Consider the following 20,642-nt stretch of genomic DNA (forward strand, 5'->3'; position numbering starts at 1 on the left):
GAGACGAAGTTTTGAGAAGAAAATACAAGGATAAATACCCTTCTCGTATAATAAGTACACGAACGTTTGTGTGTGTCTGTATGTGTATGTGTGTAGATATGTATATAAATAATCGAGGACGCGAAATTCAAATGTCGTATCCTGTGGGTCGCGTAGGGCCGTCCTACCACTTCCGACTTATTTACAATGCCCTTCGAGACTGTTCCGAGGCGATCAATCTTATCCCCCCGCGCCTACGAGCACGCCGACAATTTTATTCTTATCTTTTCTTTTTTTTTTCTTTTTTCTAATTTCACAACGGATTCCTTCCTAAGTGTAACGCTTATTTACACGTTTCTTTTTACCCGTTTCGTTCCATCCGTTTTTCAAGAAGAGGAAGTGAGTGGAGGGGAGAAAGAAGGAAAGTGGGAAATTCGAGAAGAAAGAGGAGGAAGGGAAGAAGAAACGGAGAGAACGTTTTCGTGTCGGGTAACTCGGCTCTGTAATTATTTCCATCGTACGTATATATATGTATATATATATGTATATATGTGTATATATACATATATATATATACATATACAGCATAGGTGTCCCGAGATCCTATCGAAATGTCCATGTAACGTATCCCGACGGCGACGATCTCTCAGTTGGCCGCCTTGACGAACTCGGGGTTGGAGACGGGGCAGTTCTCGGCCGCGTACGCCGGGTGGACGAAACCTCCCCCCGCCACCATGTTCTTCCGATCGACGGCCCGCACCCTGACGAAGAGGAAGGCCGCCACCAGGGAGGCGACCACAACGACGAGTAGCAGCATGACCAGGCCACCTACGAAGCCCGGTAAGCTCATGCAGATCGTCTCCGGATCGGTGGACGCGGCCGCGTTCTGTATGACGACCGTGGTGTCGTTGCTCGAGTTGGTCGTCCCCAGGGCGAAGTTGACGTCGCCCGGCGCCACCACTTGGATCGTCCTCGACGTGTTCACGTCGGTCATCTCTTGGGCGGCCCTCTTGTACACTCGGCCAACCTTCACCAGGCTCACGATCGTCCGATCCATCTAACGAGAACATAATAATCCATCTTTTCTTTTCCTCGCTCGTTCCTCCTTATCTCTCGAAAATATACTCACGGGATCGTCGTCCACGTATCTTCGCCTTCTGGCTCCCCTCAGCTCGGCTGGGAAACCCTCGACCGACCTGGGCCGACCGCCCAGCGTGGCCAGGTTACCCTCCAGCTCCTCGGACCCCGCGCTCCCCTTCCTCTTCACGGTCTGGTAGGCGGCCGCCGGGTGGCCGGGGAGGGGCGGCGGCGGAAGATGGATGCTGTCCTGCTGCGGGCTGTCGCGGGGGGGGCTGCTCGCTGTCGCGTCGCCCGGCGTCGAGCTCGGCGACGAGGACGACGTCTGCGCCTGCGGCGCCGGCACCACGTCCGCGTTCTGCTCGCTGCTCCCCCCCAAATTCGGGTCAGAAATTTTTCAAATTTTCCCAATCTCCCCCCCCCCCTCCACTTACCTGTACGCTCCTGCCGGGCCGCTGGGATGGCGGGGATCGGCGAACGCGGGTGGCACGCCGTATTCGGGGACGGGCGGGGCCCCGTATTCCGGGCCCAGGCCCTGGTGGACGGGCGGGGCCCCGTACTCGTGGGCGAGGCCCGCCGCCGCGGGCGCCCCGTACTCGAGGCCCGGGTGGCCGCACTTGGGCTCGGGACAGTTGTAACGGCACACCTGTATCACGCACTGGAAGTGGACGTTCATGCTGTCGGGGAATTTGAAGGCTTGGAAGTAGGCGAAGCTGACGACAGAGGCGCTAGGGCCGAAGTTCTTTATCTTCTGGAACCTGGGAACAATGGCGGACTTTACATCTCGATCCACGTCTCGAATCGTACATATATAAAATATACGATATTATATATAATCATATATACGATATATGATATTATATAATATAATTAACGATATTATATATAATCGTATATATATATATGGATCGTGTATTTTACCTGGACATGATCTTAGGCCTGACAACGCAGCCGTACTGGTCGACAAGTTGGATGGGCGCCCTCTTCCCGTCGTGGGCGACGCAATTCCTGACCAGCATGTCGAACTTGTTCTCGTCGTCTTTGATGGCCAACACCATGGTCATGGTCTGGCCTATCTTCACAATGCCCGACACCTCGCTCGCCCACGGCCCCTTGCCCACCTGTATCTGCATCCAGCATTGCAAGTTGTCGCCGAGGAAGTTGGCGGTGACCGCGTGCAGCATGTCGACCTGGAACGGCCTGAACGTGACCGCCTTCTCGTAGAAGTCGTACCATGTGCATCTCAGTTTCCTCGCCTGGTCCCACACTTCTTGCACGTACGGATCGTACTGGACGATGATTGTGTTCTCGACGTAACTGCCGGACGGGGTGGGGGCGCCGTAAGCGGCCACATTGTGATTCGCCGAGGAGCTCATCCCGCACGAGTTGAGGAATATCTCGAAGGTGGCGCTCAGGTGGCCGGTGCCAGGCTTCAAATGGACGCAGTGGGGATCCGAGTAGAAGCCCTTGCTGAAGATCATCCCGTAGAACGGCCTGTCGAACTCGATGTTCACCCGCATGTGCGTCTTCTCGCACTGCACCTGAAGATGCTTGATCTGCGGGGTGTCGGGGGAGGCGAGCGGCCAGTTCTCCTCCGCGCCGTGCGCGCCCCCCGCCGCCCCGTACTGCGGCCCGCCCGCCCCGTACACCGACCTGTGCTCCAGCGGGAGGGCGCTGCTGTCCACCAGCGGGGCCTCGCACCTCGCCCTCTGTGAAGAAAACACGAAACAACGTTGAACGCCGACTCTCGATCAATTGTTTATCCGTTCGAGCAGAAGAAAACGGAAAAGGTAGGCGAATAGAAATAATTTCGTCGCTTTTAAAAGTGAATAAGAAGACTTGTTGTTATTTAGTTTTCGTGGAAAGTTAAAAATCAGACGCATCCTCGAATTTCGTTCATTTCGTGCTTCCGTGCTCGGTTAAAACTTTGAAAATAATATTTCTATTGTCACCACTAATGCAAGATAAAAGGAATCTAACCATTCGGTAGTATACTATTCCACGCTTCGGATAACTCGAGGGAGACGACTCTCTCTCGAGTACCATTTCGAACGATTCCTAACCTCTTTGCGCTTTATGTTCTAAAGCGTGGAATAATATACCGTCTAATGGTTAGGTTTTAGATCGTCTCGAATTGCATTTTGGGAATAGAAATATTATTTTCAAAGTTTTTTCTAGTTTTTCGTAGAACGTGATAATGATTGGACTAGTAAAGTGAAACTATTTTTATTAAAGAAATCGACGATAGAGAGAAGGAAAGAATCTCGAATAATCGAAAATAAATACGTAGACTTTCACATTCGACGACAAATTCTCTTTTCCTTGCGCGTAGAGATACACGAAACATCAAAATATACACATTTTACACGTTGATTCGTAAAACGGTTTCAAGTTAGCTAAGAAAACCCATCTCTCGGGAAAATCGTGTGGCTCGGCCGAGCACGAGCGGTTAATAACCGGCAACAACGTTTCGAAATCGCGTGCGGCTTCTTCTTTCCTCGTTTTTGTTCCACGAACGGTGCCCAGTAAGCCGGTTCTTCCCGAATTGACGATGAATGACAACGAGCTGAATGAGCTCGAGCGAGAGTCGCATCACGAATTCCACGAACGTCGTTGCGACGTTGCAACGTCGATCGAAGCCGGATTATTTGGACGCTCGAGATTCGACTGGATCGTCGTTTCACGCGGAATTGGACCACGCTCCCCGTAAAATTAACGTAATAAAAACACACACACATATATATATAGAGAGAGAGAGATTTAAAATCGTGACGAGTCGTGGATTCGGGTCAAGGATTAGGAATCGAAAGAGAGCAACGGTTTGATCGGTTGTTGAAATGCAATCGTGTCGTCGAGCGATCCGAACCAACGCCCACGGATTCTACAAATTCCAGGTTGAATACGATCGAATACGAATTACGCGCTTTCCCCACCCGGATAAAATAAAATCCCTAGCTCGAAATTTTTCTCACGTCCCGCCCGGCCGGATCATTGACACGCTTCTTCTCCTTCTTCTTCGAGCGTTGGCAAGCGTTTGTCGATCGTCGAATTCGACGAGGGAAGGAAGAAAGAAAGAAAGAAAGAAAGAAAGGAACGGTGCCGATCGTTCTAAAAATAAAAATAAATAACTGTAAAAAGCGGTTATGGACAAGTCTCTCTAAACGGACACGAGTTCCGAGTTACGAAATTGAATCGTCTTCCTCCCCTTCCCTTCCCCTCCCCGCGTAAACGTTTCGTTCCAAGATTCAATCTTTTCGAAAAGTCGAAAGAAAGAGAGAAAGGAAAATTATACGCGTAGAAGAAGTAGAAGACTTTGACTGTTGCGCTCCCGATCTGCTCCAAAGGCTTTCCAGACTTGGAGGAGGCCGGAATTAAAACCCGTGACCGAGCTCTCGAAAATTTCGAAAAATTTTCCTTCAATTCGAATTCCTCGCCTTTTCACGTTAATTAAAACGTGAATCACTTTCACGAAACGGAGGCCGGCTTCCGGCTTCGATCGAAGCCAGGATCGGCTCGGTTTCACTTTTCCATTGTCATTCGCCCGTCGGGGAAGAAGCCCGTCATCGACTTTCACCGAACGAGGCAGGACCAACCCGAAAGCCGATCGTTTCGCCTTCCATATTTCCTTCGTCGACCAGGATCCTTCTAATGATCGAAATTTCCAGCGCGGTGAACCAATTTCGAAAGATCGAGAGAGAGAGAGAGAGAGGAGAGGAGAGAGAAGAGAGATATATCTTAGAGAGAGATATTTTAGAGAGAGAGAGAGAGAGAGAGAGAGAGAGAGAGAGAGAGAGAGAGAGAGAGAGAGAGAGAGAGAGAGAGAGAGAGAGAGAGAGAGAGAGAGAGAGAAGTAGAACCACACACACACACACACACACACACACACACACACACACACACACACCACACACACACACACACACACACACACACACACACACACACACACACACACACACACACACACACACACACACACACACACACACACACACACACACACACACACACACACACACAGAGAGAGAGAGAGAGAGAGAGAGAGAGAGAGAGAGAGAGAGAGAGAGAGAGAGAGAGAGAGAGAGAGAGAGAGAGAGAGAGAGAGAGAGAGAGAAGTAGAACCACACACACACACACACACACACACACACACACACACACACACACACACACACACACACACACACACACACACACACACACACACACACACACACACACACAGAGAGAGAGAGAGAGAGAGAGAGAGAGAGAGAGAGAGAGAGAGAGAGAGAGAGAGAGAGAGAGAGAGAGAGGAGAGTTTCGGTCGAAATTTCGAGCGCGGTAAGTCAATTTCGAAAGAGGAAAGAGAGAGAGAGAGAGAGAAGGGAGTTTCTCTCGTTTCGAAAGCGACGAGAGAATCGTGCGGGTGGTTGGCAAACGAAAAGCGAGATAACGCGATTTTTGCGAAGAGAAATCGCAAAGTCTTCGTGTATATGTATATATATATATATATATATATATGGTGGCGGAAATGTAGGTCGGGTCACGGGTAGTGTCGCTCGAGAAATTCGTTTCTTTTCGGTCCCGATTGAAAATATATTAATATTGACATTTACGGTTCCAGACGTGATATTAGATCTCTCTATTGGATGAACTCGTTTCGCGGATTAAAGTGGATCGCGCGATAACGGATGTCGGGGAAAGCTGTAGGCGTTTTGTTAAAAGCGAGTTAAATGTATGCGACTTTTTACACGGTTGCTTTTTACAAAACGATGAAGAAATTTTTAAGCCTTCGTTATTTACTATCATTTCTAACATTGCATAATTTTAAGAACCTATCACTGTGTTTCGATCGAAATTTCGATACTTTATTTCTTTTCTCGTCCAATTTTATTATTCCGATATTTTTTCATCACCCAGAAGTTGTATATTTTAATTCAAAATTAGGATTTCGATTAATAATAATCAACGATAAATTGAAACAAATAAGAATGGAAGGAAAGAAGGATGGGATCTTCTCCGCCATATTCTTCTCGCCCATTTTTCTTTCCATTCTTCGAAAATGGAGAAATGGCGGGAAAGTCGGGGCGATCCAATTAAAACGCGCGGCCCTAAAAAGCCGTGAGAATCGGGTTGAGAAGCCGGCGGCGAGTCGTGCGCGCTCTTTCGTCGGCGGGGAGGAAGGGGATTTTAATTAAAGAAGAACACCGCGCCGTGCGAAACGAACGACCGTGCATTAAGCGCGTAAACGCCTTTTCCTGCACCTTCCTTCCTTCCTTCCTTCCTTTCTTCGTCCTCGTTTAAAAGTTCAAAAGTTTTTGGATTTTTATCTCATTTATTTTCCGTTCAATTCGATTACGAGAGAAACGGAAAGAGCGGCGTGACGGAAAGAGGGAAACGTCAATCTGCTCGCTTTAGAGAATCTCGAATTACGAATTGCAGAGATTAGCGCGGCAGAGAGTGGAAAGTTGGCGGTAACCCGCAACATCGCAAACCGATTACCTCCTTCTTTCCCTTTTTATCTTAACCGCTTACCGTTTATTTCATAGCATCGAATTACGAGTTTTCACTGATCCAGATGATTCTATAAATAAAGATTATCCTTTTGAATAACTCGGTTCTATATATAAAATAAAATAAAAAAATTTTCCATTTTTGCACGCGACGAGAATTACAACGAAATTAGAAATTGTTTCTGATCGATCGAAAATTTCGTCATTTTGTCATTCGAAATGAATCATCGTCAATTATCGTATTAGGAGGAGATTATTTTGGAAATTATTTTAGAAATGTTTGGAGCGAATTTCTCGAATGATGATTGACTTTTGCAATTTTTCAAGAAAGAGAAAAGAAAGGAGGAATGATAATAAGCGCGTGGAACGCAGCGTGTAACGAGAATGCAGCGTCTTTTCGCGCTCGACGCGCCACCTGTCTCCCTCTGTTTACATTAATTCCCGCCCATATTTCAGCCCTAATGTAATTTCAGCCGCGACGAGTCAGAATTTTTTTATTGCGTCGCATCCCGGCTCGCTTAGGAACACGATATTTCAACCGGGGGCGAGGATAATAATGGTTTTGAAACTTTTGCTCCACCTCTGAGATGAAAAGGGAAACGTAATTTTTGTTAAAAATTCGTTAAAAAATATTCAAGGGATCGATGTGAAATTTTCGTTGAAGGATATTCGAAGGATCGATATGAAATAGTCATTAAAAAATATTCGAAGGATCGATATGAAATGTTCATTGAAGTATATTTGAAAGATTGATATGAAATATTCGTTAAAAATTTGTCAAAGAATATTCAAAGCATCGATATGAAATTTTCGTTAAAGAATATTCGAAAGATCGATATGAAATATTATCATTAAAAAATATTCGAAGGAACAATATGAAATGTTCATTGAAGTATATTTGAAAGATCGATATGAAATTTTCGTTAAAAATTCATTAATTTTCGTTAAAAATTCAAGAAATGTTCGAGAGATCGATATGAAATGTTCATTAAAAATTCATTGAATGTTCGAAAGATCGATATAAAATATTCGTTAAAAGATATTCGAAAGATCGATATAAAATATTCGTTAAAGGATATTCGCTAGATCGATATGAAATTTTCGTTAAAAATTCATTAAAAAATGTTCGAAGAATCGATATATAGAAGATCGATGAAATATTCGTTGAAATATATTCAAAAGATCGATGAAATGTTCGTTGAAAAATATTCAAAAAATCGATATAAAATATTCGTTAAAAAATTTATCGAAGGATGTTCGAAGGATCGATATGAAATATTCGTTGAAATATACTCAAAAGATCGATACGAAATGTTCATTGAAGAATATTCGAAAGATCGATACGAAAAATTCGTAAAAAACGTTCCAAAGATCGATATAAAATTTGTTCATAAAATTTTTCCCCAAACTCGACTTACATACTTCTGTGCAACAGTTTAATCGTTCTTTACACGACTGACAGTGACTCGAACGATACCTAACTTCACCTAAATTATTTCTTTCCAATTTTCAAAAAATACTACTTCCCCTTACAATTTATTATTTCCAGAAAACTATATACGAATAACACAAAAAAACATCTAGATACATAAACAAACCGACGTACCCTTTAAAATTACACTCTCCTATCCAAGATCTCCTTTTTCCAAGATATATATACATATCCCTCGAATAACCTCGAGATCTCGATCAAATAAATAAAGAATCCATCCAAACCTTCCTTCTCTCTTTCCTTCTCAGATAACCGCCTCAAATTTTCCTCCAGAAAGAAAAACTGCGAAAGAGAAGAAGAAGAAGAAGACACCGGTCATCAAACAGAAGTCGGAGCCGAGTGCGATCGTTTCGCGTTAAAAAGGCCTTGGCTCGAAAGAAAGAAAGAAAGAGACGAGACACTGTTTCTCAGGAAAGAAAGCTGGCTATGGAAAAGAAGTGGATCCTCCGGTTGGAACTCGACTAGAGTCTGACCCGCTATATATCTCGTCCCCCGTCCCCCTTGAACGAGGGGGGAGAAACAGGGGCGAGAGGGGGGGGGGATCGTCTAGAGAGCGTATAGTCGAAAGAGGGCATCGCGTCCGGCGCGATGACCCACTATCTTCGCTTCGCCTGCTCAACCGTATAGTTAACACACACCGGTGCTACAACGTGGCTCGTTGTAGCCTGCTACCTGCCACCTGTGCAACCCGTGCAAGCCTGTGCCCGGCTTCATTCACTCGCTCATTCTCCCCCCCTCCCCTCTCCCGATTCTCGAGAATGGAGCGGTGAATTGACAAAAGAAGAATAAACCGGTTAATGATCCCGAATAAAGTTACGTATATATATATATATGTGTATGTTCTTGTTGTTATTACTGTTGTGTTGCTCGGTAGAAAGATTTTTATTCCCTTAAACCGACGAGAATCGGATCGAATTCGTTCGAATTATCGAGATATAATTCGGGAAGCAAATAATAGGATATTGTGAAACGTGGAATTAATAAATCTTAATTCTCGTTAAAAAAAAGCCTGACCCCGAGATTTCAACTGTTTTTCGATCGAAATACGAATTAATTGCGTACACTTTATTCTCCCATAATCGAGGAAAAATTACTACACGGCGCGAGAACGTTTCGTATTATTGTTATTCGTTTGGCAACGTCGCTTTACTTTCCGCCTTTTTCCGTCTCGACGGATAAAAAAGCGAGAGATACGAGTTGGCTCGAACGATCTCGGTGGATAAAATCGATCGTGTAAGGAGAGGAGGTTAAAAAGTCTATTCTCCCGTAATCGCGGAAAAATTATTACACGGCGCGGGAACGTTTCGTATTATTATTGCTATTGTTATTCGTGTTGCTTTACTTTCCACCTTTTTCAGCCCCGACGGATGAAAAAGATAGCGATACAATACATCTCGGTCGATAAAATCGTGTAAGAAGAGAAGTTTTAAAAAAAGACGCGTGTATTACCAGAAAACAGTGGCGCGTATACGTAAAAAGAATAGGTGCTGCTCCTCGTTCACGGTGGAGACTTCGAGCTTTACTTCGAAACGATCAGCGCCACACAACGGCATATATATATATATATATATATATATATATATATATATATATATATATATATATATATGTGGCGCAAGCGGGACCGCCCCTGTAACGTTGTTTCCCGGCCGGCACGTGCGAATAGCGGTGTTGCGCGCGTTTAGGCGTTGGACGGAAAAAGTGCGCGGAACAAGTTCAATTTCAAACTCGTTCGTTCGAGAAAATGTGGAATAAACGATATCTCGTATCGAACGGAATCCAACGTTTCGTCCAATCGTTATCATGCGTGACGTAATAAAGGCGCTTGCAAACTGTCTTCGCGGATTCCAGACATAAAGACGTGCATATGTATATATATATATATATATATATATATATATATATATATATATATATATATGTATACGAACAATGTGGCTCGAAGAGGATGACTCGGATCGTTCGATTGCAAGTTGAGCGCGCGACAATGGCATTGGAAAGAAGACGGACAGGTGCATAAATAGATTCACCTGTTTCACTCGGCTCGGGAATAACGGTCGCCGCCAGTTTAAACGAGGGGAGCAGCCGCGGTGGTAAATCGACGTCCTTAAACGACGATACCCGATATCGCCCGATCGAAAACCGCGCCAACCCGTTGCATCTCCATCCGATTTAATTAGACCGGTGAGAGAAAGCGAAAGTGGAGGAGGGGATGGATCTCTCTCCCTCCCTCTCTCTCTCTCTTTCTCTCACCTCAGAAATTAATTATATTTCTTTCTTCGAGTAAAGGAAACTCGAATGAGGAAATTGACATTCAAACTCGAATATTACGAATTGTCACCGAATGAAACGATCGGTTCATCGATCGAACCGGGTTTATAGCACGGATAGCGCACGCGGCGTCCAAAGAAAAGTGTTACGCGTCTGCTAGCGTAATGGTACGCTTAACAGAGAGAGAGGGACGAATTAATTACGAGTGAATCGTAAATTGTACTCACGGCTAACAGCAGACTCAGCAATAAGATCAACAGGCTTGACTTCCGCAACGTTCTCTCCATCGTGCGAGCGTCTCCTCCCTGCAATGAAAAACAAATCCTGATATGAATATGCTGGCCACCGTATTTTTTTTTTCTCAAATTTATTTTTCCATTCGTATCTGGGTCACGTGACGATTTATTCGCAAACGCTCGTTCCTTTTTTTTCTTTCGATCGATTCTTCTCTCTCTCTCTTCCTTTCTCTTTCTCTCGACGATTCTTTCGCGAGGGAGGAGGGGAAGCGCGAGCATCGAAGGAAAAGAAAAGGGGATCCGTGGCGCTTTGTAGCCAGTCGAATGCGCAAGTGGCACGTTTACCGGTTTTTCCGCCGCTAAATCGAAGGAAAGAAATAAGCTCTTCGAAGAAAGAGATAGAAAAAATCCCTCGAAAATTTAAAATTTTCCTTCCCTTTATTTCTTCCTCGTCCGTGGAAATGAAATAAATCAATTATAACATAAAAAAAAATAAAAAATCTTTCTATAAAAATAATGGACTGAAAATGGAAATCTTCTATATTCGAGCAATAATTGAAGAGGATGATGATTTGAAGTGAAAATTTTGGAGAAATAGGGTACCACTTTGAAAATAGGGATTCACAGGGAGAGAAAAGAGGAATCGCACCTCTGTATCCTTATCCCGCGCGGAGAAGGCAGCAGAATCCTATTTTTCACGCGCGAAACAATTGAAATTCGAGCGAAGAAACTACGGGGTTTGTCATCGGGGCCCGCGCGATTCTCTCTTTCTCCCCTCTCCTTCTTCTTCCTGTTCTTCTCTGTCTCTCTCTCTCCCTCGTTTCCAGGCGCTGGCGAGGAGAGAAGAGGAACGGGCGGGAAGGTGCGTGTTGTGCGTCGCGTTACGTGTACGTGTTGCGCGCGCGGGGCCCGCTGAGAGAGTTGGCTCGAGGTTGGCCGACGGGGACCGACTGAACGCGCGAGCCACGCTCGCCTCGGCCACGAGCCACGTCCTACTGACCTACTCACGATCTCGATCGTGCCGCTCGTCCTCTACCCTCGCCCCCTCCCACTTCCGCCTTCTGCGTAACAGGGCCCGCAACCGCGCTCGCCTACCCCCTCCACTCCTGCCTCCTTTCCTTCCCCCCACTCCTGCCTCCGTCCCGTGTCTTTCTTCAACTTTCTTACCTGTCTCGAGAGAGAGAGAGAGTTTCGAGAATTTTGGACGAATAATTTCTGGTTGGAATCCCTTTCTTACATGGGGAAGATTTTGAGAAAAATTCGCTCGTGTTCGGGCATTCGAACTCGTTTCGCATTCGTTGAAATTCATTCGCGCGAGAAAACGACGAAGATTCGTGTCTCGTGGCACGTTACGCGGATGGACGGATATCGATCGGTGAGAAAGACGGAGAAAGAGAGAAAGAGACGAGCCGATGGTGGCTAGCGAATAGGCGTTAAAAGCGCGGGAATGAATTGCAGCGTCTCGATTGTGGGTTAGGACTCGATTTCGACAAAACAAAAAGGGAGAAGAATTATGGGGATTGAATTTTTCGATACAGGATATGGAATTAATAAATAGAAAAGCGGACAAGTAGAAACGGACGCAATTATCGCGTCCGTTGATTGCAACGTGTCGAGTGGACACGCGCGAAAATAAAACGCGGCCCACTTTTACGAGAGATTGGCAGAGTCGATAATAGACCAACTTGTACGATGATACTTTTTTTCTTTCTTCTTTTTCAAAAAGAAACAACTTCCAAGTTCGACTATCTCTCTCTCTCTCTCTCTCTTTAGACAACTCGTGAGTTTTTTTTCTCTCTCTCTCTTTTCGTGAGGAGAAATATCGACACACGAGTGAAGAAATTACACCGTTTCGATTCAATTTTTCGGCCGTGATCGGCTTCCCGATCCACTTTTACGTCCCATTTGAATGCAAAATTGAGGAATTCCCTCCTTCTTCTTTTTTCGACGATAACAACGATTTATCGAATGTAGCTAAACCGGTTCCCTTCCCTCCCCCCCTCCCCTCTCCTATTTACCTCGTTTAATTATCCGTTAAATCTCCTCTCTCCCTCGTTACAAAACGACCCCGATTCACTTTCACCGGCCACGGTTTTATCCGCTCGGTTTTCGAAGACTCGGTTATCGAGTCCAGGCGGACGGATCCGGCGGATTAGCGGCGAGCGCCGGCCGCCGCGCGGCCCGAAGATAATCTGGGTCGGGCGGGTTGCTCTTCGCGCGGGTCGAATTATCGATCGATTCGAGGCGGGATTTCGACGAGCCGCGGAAAAGGAAAGTGAGCGGCGCGCCTCCTGCTTTTTCGACCCTCTTCAAACTGTCTCTATTCTTTATTATATATATCGACGAGTCAAGTTTGAATTTTTGTCGATATTTTTGGAGAAATTTTTGGAGAAAGAGTTCTTCTTCTTTTTCTTTCGATAAATTTACGTTTATCGAAATCTTTTCTAATTTGAAGAAGCGTTTACCGCTCCTTGTGTTATTTTAATGAGCTCCATGTAAGTTGATGAAAGCTACTGTTAAATACGATTTGGAATGAGATAACGACCTCCTTTCCAACCGACCAACATTTTAATCCAGAGTTTAGGTTGGCTACTATTCGACAATCGAAATATTTAACTTTGATAAAATTATAGAAACGAGACTCATCCAATTATCCTCAGAATAATAATTTTCCGCTTGGAGAAAGAGAGATTTAACGATAAGAGAATTTCGTCCGTGCGAAAATTGTTATTTTGTTGTAAAAGAAAAAAAAAAAAAAAAAAAAAAAAGGACAGCTCCTCACAATCGAATCGAATTTCTCTTCCGCGAGAAAGAGAGAATAGAATTTTCTTCTTCGTCTCCTTTTTTTTTTCTCCTGCATCCAACAACCGTGGCGACGCGCACGCGTGTCTCGAGAATGTGTCTCCCGTCCGCGTCTCACGTTCCAAATCACGAATGCGTAATGGAGAGCGAGGAAAAATCGTGCATCCGAACGGGGCCGGGTGCTCGATAATTTCGAAATTCTCGTCGAGCATGGTTTTCCCCCATAACGAGCATAAGGAGATAATTGTGCGTTGGAAAACTCGGGTGGGATGACGATGACGAGTGGGCGGAAGGAGCGATCGTTAGCCGGAGAAACGTTGTTGCACAATTATTTCGTAGGCGCGTGTGTATATATGTGTATATAGGTGTGCACAGGTTCCGTCATGCGCTTCCTCTACCCTCGTTTTCGTCGGTTGAACTTGAGAGAGAGAGAGAGAGAGAGGGAGAGGGGGAGATATCCTCATGAATTTATCATCATTGGTCGTTAAATCTTTGTACCGTTTTTTTTTCTTTCCATCAACGGCCATCGCTAACCTGACCCACATTCAAAAATACCGAAGAATAATTACGTTTCTTTGGTCAAGAATCCCGAGAAATTCCCTCCAAACTTGGGATAACCGGTGAAATAATAATAAACAAGATTCTCGGTAATAAGATAAGCACGGAAACGATATAACGTATATGTATTTTCTTCACTGAATATCTGAAGCATTTTCGAAAATTTTATTCTCGAAATGGTTACTCGAAACGTCTCGATTCGAACGCGATATTCCGACATGTGTTTTTCTTCATAGATACGTTGCGCGTATGGGCGATTAGGTTTCGTGTAAAAAAGAATCGATCGATGCGCCGCCAGCCGTGCAAAGCGAATACTAAGGGAAGAAGAAGGAGAAGGAGAAGGAGAAGGGACGAAGTCCCGGTTCCCTCGTCACGGAAATCAGATATCGGATGACGACGCGGCTTCCTCCTTGTCCCCCTTCCCCCTTATTACTATTATTATTATTATAATACCGGTGCGCGTGTGGTGCAACCCTTTTGTCGAGGCGTGACAGGTGCGAGCGCTACGTGTGACGTAACGAGGTACCGTTATAAGAGCACGATGCACACGCACGCATCGAGCGAGAAACCCCGGGTTTGAAGAATGCGAGGCGAGCGAGGCGGCGCGGAACGGAACGGAACGGAATGGAACGGAACGGAACGGGACAGAACGGAACGGAACGGAACGAGGAACGGTCGCCGCGAAATTCTGTCCTCCCCGAGCGTTTGTGAAAGTGATATGGACGAAAGGATATGTGCAAAGGTAAGAGAGAAGGAAGGAAAGAAAGGAAGGGAAAAGAAAAGAAAAAGGTGGAAAAGACCCGGGCTAATGGTTACGCCGTTCCACTTATATGGAAAGTTACGAGTCGAGGCACGCTCTTGCGGGGCGGATTATTTTTCGTAGGAAAAATCGCAGAGTTGGAGCCAATTCGTTTCCCCGAATCGTTCCCCGGTCCAACAATCAACTTGGCCACGTTACTCATTACGCGTTTGTAATTCGTTATATTTTGGAGAAGTTTGAACGTGTTTTGGAATGTGATGAAATTATTGGATTATTATGCATTGTATGCGCATTTGTAAGAATTTAGAGAAGTTTGAGAATGTTTTATTACATCGAAGAAATTTTGAACGTGAATTATTATAACGTTGCTGATCTCGCAACGTAGAAGTATTTATTTGAAAGTTTTCGAACACTTGAAATAATATAATTTAAAAAATAAATAAAAATTGTATTAGAAAAATATTGAAGTATAAAAATTGATAAAAAAATTATAATTTAGTCAAAACTTCTCTCTCTCTCTGTCTTTCTGCAAAATTACAAAATTCAAAAGAAGAAACGATTTAAAAAATGCGCCAAACGAGCGTGGAGAAAAGAGAAAAGGGATAATTTTATACGATCTGGTTAACAGGTGGAAAGAGTCGGAAGGGGGGGGGGGAGAGAAAGATCGGGAAACGAGATATTCGGGATATATTTTTATCTCGTCGCATTTTTTCTTTTTTCTTTCCCGTAGGAAGGAAAGCAGAAAGCGGGAAATTAAGGCAAACGGCGTGGCGGAAAATTGATCTCACGTGTGGACACGAGTCTTCCAACTTTCACGAATATTCGTCCCGCTCGTTGAAACAGCGCTTCGAAATCCGGCCTCGACGAAAATGCTTTTCGTTTCTCGTGGAAATCGCGCGCGAGTTTCCAACCTCTCCTCTCGATAAACTCGATTTATTTTTCGAATGATTGAATTATACGAGTACATTTATCATCATATTTGGGAAGAATGGCGAATCGAAAATTGTTTTTCGAAATCTGGAGAGGAGAAGAAAGAGATTTTCATCCTCGAGAAGACTCGATTATTGGATTGGCCTCTAAATCGTCATCGTACGAAAGGCTCGTACGAAAACATGCGGCAGGATTGGATCGATCGATACGAAATGTTGAACGACACTCGTGAGATTCTCGTGACGGCGAAATCCCGTCCCCTCGCCTCTCTCTCTCTCACTCCTCCCCTCCCACTTCGCGCGTACGAGCGCGCCAACATCTTTCTCTGCCTACACGCGGCCTTATTCTCGGCATAGAACCGGAGAAGGAAGGACGCCTCGAAGAGAGACGTGAGAACGCTGACACACTGACTCGCTACCCCACATACCCTTTTGCCTTTTCAACGTGTTCGTGTTCGTGTTCACGAGATCATCACGAGGGAGTGGGGGGCCGATCCGCGAGGAAGAAAACGTTACAGCTTCCGCTGAGCCTCTCTCTCTCTCTCTCTCTCTCTCTCTCTCTTTCTCTCTCTCTTTCGTCTTCTCGAAAAGATCCCCCACGAGATCGATCACGAAATTTTTCCATCAGAGAGATCGAAATTTTTTTACGAGAGAGAAAGAAAAAATCGACCGAAATTTTTCTATGAGAGAGAAAGAAAAAATCGATCACGAAATTTTTTTACGAAAAAGATCGAAAGAATCGACCGAAATTTTTTCATAAGAAAGAAAGAGAAAATTGATGGAAATTTTTCTATGAGAGAGAAAAAAAAAATCGATCACGAAATTTTTTTACGAGAGAAATCAAAAGAATCAATCGAAATTTTTCCACGAAAAAGATCGAAAGAATCGATCGAAATTTTTCCATCATAAAAATCGAAAAAATCGACCACGAAATATTTCCACGAGAAAGAAAGAAATAATCGATCGAAATTTTTCCATCAGAAAGATCGAAAAAATCGACCACGAAATATTTCCACGAGAAAGAAAAAAATAATCGATCGAAATTTTTCTATGAGAGAGATCGAAAGAATCAACCACGAAATTTTTCCACGAAAAAAAAAGAAAAAATTCATCATGAAATTTTTCCATGAAAAAGAAAAAAATAATTGATCGAAATTTTTTTATGAAAAAGAAAAAAATAATCGATCGAAATTTTTCCATCAGAAAGATCGAAAAAATCGACCATGAAATTTTTCCCACGAGAAAAAAAGAAAAAAATCGATCAAAATTTTTCCACGAGAGAGATGGAAAGAATCGTTCGAAATTTTTCCACGAAAGAGATCGAAAGAATCGATCGAAATTTTTCTACGAGAAAGAAAAAAAGAATCGATCGAAATAAATTTTTCCACGAGAAAGAAAGAAATAATCGATCGAAATTTTTCCACGAAAAAAAAAAAGAAATAATCGATCGAAATTTTTTCTGCAGAGAAATCGAAAAAATCGATCGAAATTTTTTCTGCAGAAAAATCGAAAAAATCGACCGAAATTTTTCCACGAAACAGATCGAAAGAATCGATCGAAATAAATTTTCTCACGAGAAGTAAAGAGAGAAAAATACAAAAAAAAAATCCTCGATTTCCCCTCGAAAAACTTAAACTTTAAAACTTTCTTGTTAAATACGTATAAGAAGAATTTGAAAATTTTCGCGAATGACAAAGCGGAATAGGAAGAGCGATCAATTCGATCCATCTGTGCCAATCTTTCCTCCTCTCCTTCCCTTCGTCTCTTTTCCACGGACGGAATGATGCTACGGAAAAATATGCACGAGTCACCAAATAGAACCAAATACCAATAAAAAAAAAAAAGAAAAAAAAGACAGAAAAACACAAATAATTCACACACATGTGCGAGACAAATTTTTCGAAAAATTGTCACCGTTGTTACATCTTACGCACCACATACATATATATATATACAAATATATGTTAGTCACCAGACTGATCCACCAAAGTCTCTCACAAACCTTTTTCCTTCCTTCTCTATCCTTTTTTCCTCTCTCTCTTCCTCTCCGCCTTTCTTCTCTCTTATAATCCTATTTGGCACACACACTTAGCACTTATGCGTCTATTCCTCCTCCTCCACCCTCCTCCTCCTCCACCTCCTCCTCCACCTCCACCTCCTCCTCCTCCTCCTCCTCTCTCTGAGAGGACGCACAGACGCACAGACGAGTTTCGGGCTCGAAAATCCTCGAATTCCTTCCGATGCAGATATTCGGTGGAGATGAACGCCGCCGATTCGAGTGGACGAACGAAAAACACTGAGGCGGGCAACGACGGCAACGACGGCAACGACGGCGGCGGCGAGCGAGTGTTCGTTGTGAGGTGAGCAGAAACGAAACGCAGTCTATATACTCTCCCCTCTCGACGGGTCGTCGCCGTCTTTCGTCGGCTTTCACCGAAAACCCCCTTCGCCGGGCCCCTCGCCCGAAAATTCCAATTCCTCGCCTCCCTCCTCCTCCTCCTCCTCTTTCTTTCTTTCTTCTCTTTCTTCTCTTTCTTTCTTCTCTTTCTTTCTTTTTTCTGTTTCTTCTCTTTCTTTCTTTCTTCTCTTTTCTTCTTTCTTCTCTTTCTTCTCTTTCTTTCTTTCTTTCTTCTCTTTCTTTCTTTCTTTCTTCTCTTTCTTTCTTTCTTTCTTTCTTCTCTTTCTTTCTTTCTTCTCTTTCTTTCTTTCTTCTCTTTCTTTCTTTCTTCTCTTTCTTTCTTTCTTCTCTTTCTTTCTTTCTTCTCTTTCTTCTCTTTCTTCTCTTTCTTCTCTTTCTTTCTTTCTTCGTTAATAGAGGAGAAGGGTTAGGAGGAAGGGTTTTTTTGGATATGTTTGGGGGAAAATTTTGAAGAAAGAGAAATTTTGGATGGTTTTTAAAGGGGGATTGGATTTGAAAAGAGAGGAGGAGGGGGAGGAGGAGGTGAGGGAGGAGGAGATGGTTTGAATGGAGGCTGCGGGCTCGACTTTCTTTTTTTTCCTTTTTTTCTCCCTGTTGATCGTGGAAACGAAGGAGAGTCGCGGTGAATCACCGTCAAGGTGTTTCCAAGTTTGACTACCCGACCTGGATACCCGGAACTGATATTAACGAAAGTCTTTCCGATTCTTGCAGGTTTAAAGAAAGATTGGGCGAGTAGAAATTGGTTTCTTTGGGTTGATTGATTTTCGTAAGTTTTGCGAGGTTAGAGAATATTATAGAGAAACTCGTGCTCGAAGATGTGTATGCAATTTATTTTATTTCTTTCTTTCTTTTTAAATAAATAAAAATTGTTTTCCCTGGGCTTGATCCTCATAGCTTTTACAAAATAAAATATTATCATAGAAGATTAATTATCTCAAATTAATTATATCAAAATTATCTCTTTTCCTCGTTTTTTTAAAAAAGGAAAAATTTTGTTCTATCGTAAGAAACTCGAAATATATATGCAATTTATTTTATTTTTTTCTTTCTTTTTAAATAAATAAAAATTGTTTTTCTTGAGTTTGATCCTCGTAACTTTTACGAAATCGTAGAATATTAAGAAACTCGTCCTCGAAGATGTATATGCAATCTAACGAAATAAAATATTGGATCGTAGAAGGGTCAAAATTATCTCTTTTTCTCGTTTTTTTAAAAAAGGAAAAATTTTGTTCTATCGTAAGAAACTCGAAGATATATATGCAATTTATTTTTCTTTCTTTCTTTTTAAATAAATAAAAATTAAATAATATATAAATAAATAATATATAAATAAAATAGATAATAAAAATTTTCCTTGATCCTCGTAGCTTTTATAAAATAAAATATTGGATCATGAGAGATCAAAATTAGGTTATCTCTTTTATAAAAAAAGGAAAAATTTTGTTTTATCGTAAGAAACTCGTCCTCGAAATGTATATTCAATTTATTTTCCTTTTAAATAAATAAAAATTGTTTTCCCTCGATCCTCGTAGCTTTTATAAAATAAAATATTGGATCATAGAAAAGTCAAAATTATCTCTTTTTCCTTTTTTTAAAAAAATATTTATCTTTTTTAAAAAAAGGAAAAATTTTCTTCTATCGTAAGAAACTATCGTGCTCCAAGACGCGTACGCAATTTACGTGTATACGTAGAAATATCGGGTTGGCCGCCTCTCCCCTTTCTCTTCTGCGGGATACCGGAAGTAGAGCACGGTCAAGATAGCAGCGAAAGTTGGCAACCAGCGGCGGTTCACGGTCACCGTAACTTTTTAAATCCTTGACGAAATTATTGTGCTCGGGACATCAGCTGATCTACGATTAAAAAACGTACGTGAAAACGTGGGGACCGAGTGACGGACATCTTAATTACAGAGAAATCGGATATTGCGAAAGAAAGCTGCCTGTATGGAGAACAATACAAAATATATATATATTTATTCATTTTCCATTTACTATATAATTTTCCCTTTCGAGAAATCGATCGATCGAAAGAGTAACACGTCGAGGAGCAATTGTAAAAAAATCGATATTTAATATACATATTTGATAACATTTAACAAAATCTAAATCCGGATCGTCGACCCAGATTCGTAGATTATTTCCGTGGAGCGTGGCGAATGTCGAGAATGCGACGAGCCTCGATATATTTTCCACGCAGAAAAAGAGAAGGGAGGGGGAAGAGTTATCTTAATGAGACAATTCGATAACGCAAGTCGTTCGAGACCGGGCGGTAAATTTCGAGATATTACGTTCCATTCTCGAGGGAAATTACGATTACGATTCGAGGGAGATCAGATTCTAATTAACGCTAAGGATATATTATATATATTATAAAAGTATTATAAATATTATAAAGTATATAAAGTATATTATAAAAAGTATATATATTATATATATACTTTTTCCCGCGTTGGTTCCGATTCCGGAAGAAAGCCGAGGCCGGACGAATTTCGCCCAGGCGCGGAGCGGTGAAATTGCGCAATTTTTCCATGCGGCCGGTTGACGTCACCGGCCCATTCACGGGAGACCCCGTGTTCGGCTTTCACACGGATCTTGCTTTGTCGTCCCCGTATTCGCGCTACACC

General features: G+C 43.0%; 1 protein-coding gene and 1 long non-coding RNA gene across 2 annotated transcripts; one reads left to right on the forward strand and one right to left on the reverse strand.

Annotated features, from left to right (window-relative positions):
• Positions 1 to 85: 85 nt before the first annotated feature.
• LOC408277 lies at positions 86 to 17,949 on the reverse strand. The gene is made up of 6 exons (XM_026443212.1): positions 17,602 to 17,949; positions 10,542 to 10,619; positions 1,978 to 2,765; positions 1,491 to 1,814; positions 1,109 to 1,421; positions 86 to 1,036 (listed from the first exon to the last, which is right to left on the reverse strand). Exons 2-6 carry the CDS (start codon positions 10,599 to 10,601, stop codon positions 626 to 628), a joined length of 1,896 nt encoding a protein of 631 aa, XP_026298997.1. The 5' UTR covers positions 10,602 to 10,619; positions 17,602 to 17,949; the 3' UTR covers positions 86 to 625.
• Positions 17,825 to 18,947, forward strand: LOC102654741. The gene is made up of 2 exons (XR_411426.3): positions 17,825 to 17,959; positions 18,730 to 18,947. It is a non-coding gene; the product is annotated as an uncharacterized LOC102654741 (long non-coding RNA).
• Positions 18,948 to 20,642: the final 1,695 nt, after the last annotated feature.

Source organism: Apis mellifera, linkage group LG10 (assembly GCF_003254395.2).
Source record: "Apis mellifera strain DH4 linkage group LG10, Amel_HAv3.1, whole genome shotgun sequence".
NCBI lineage: Eukaryota > Metazoa > Arthropoda > Insecta > Hymenoptera > Apidae > Apis > Apis mellifera.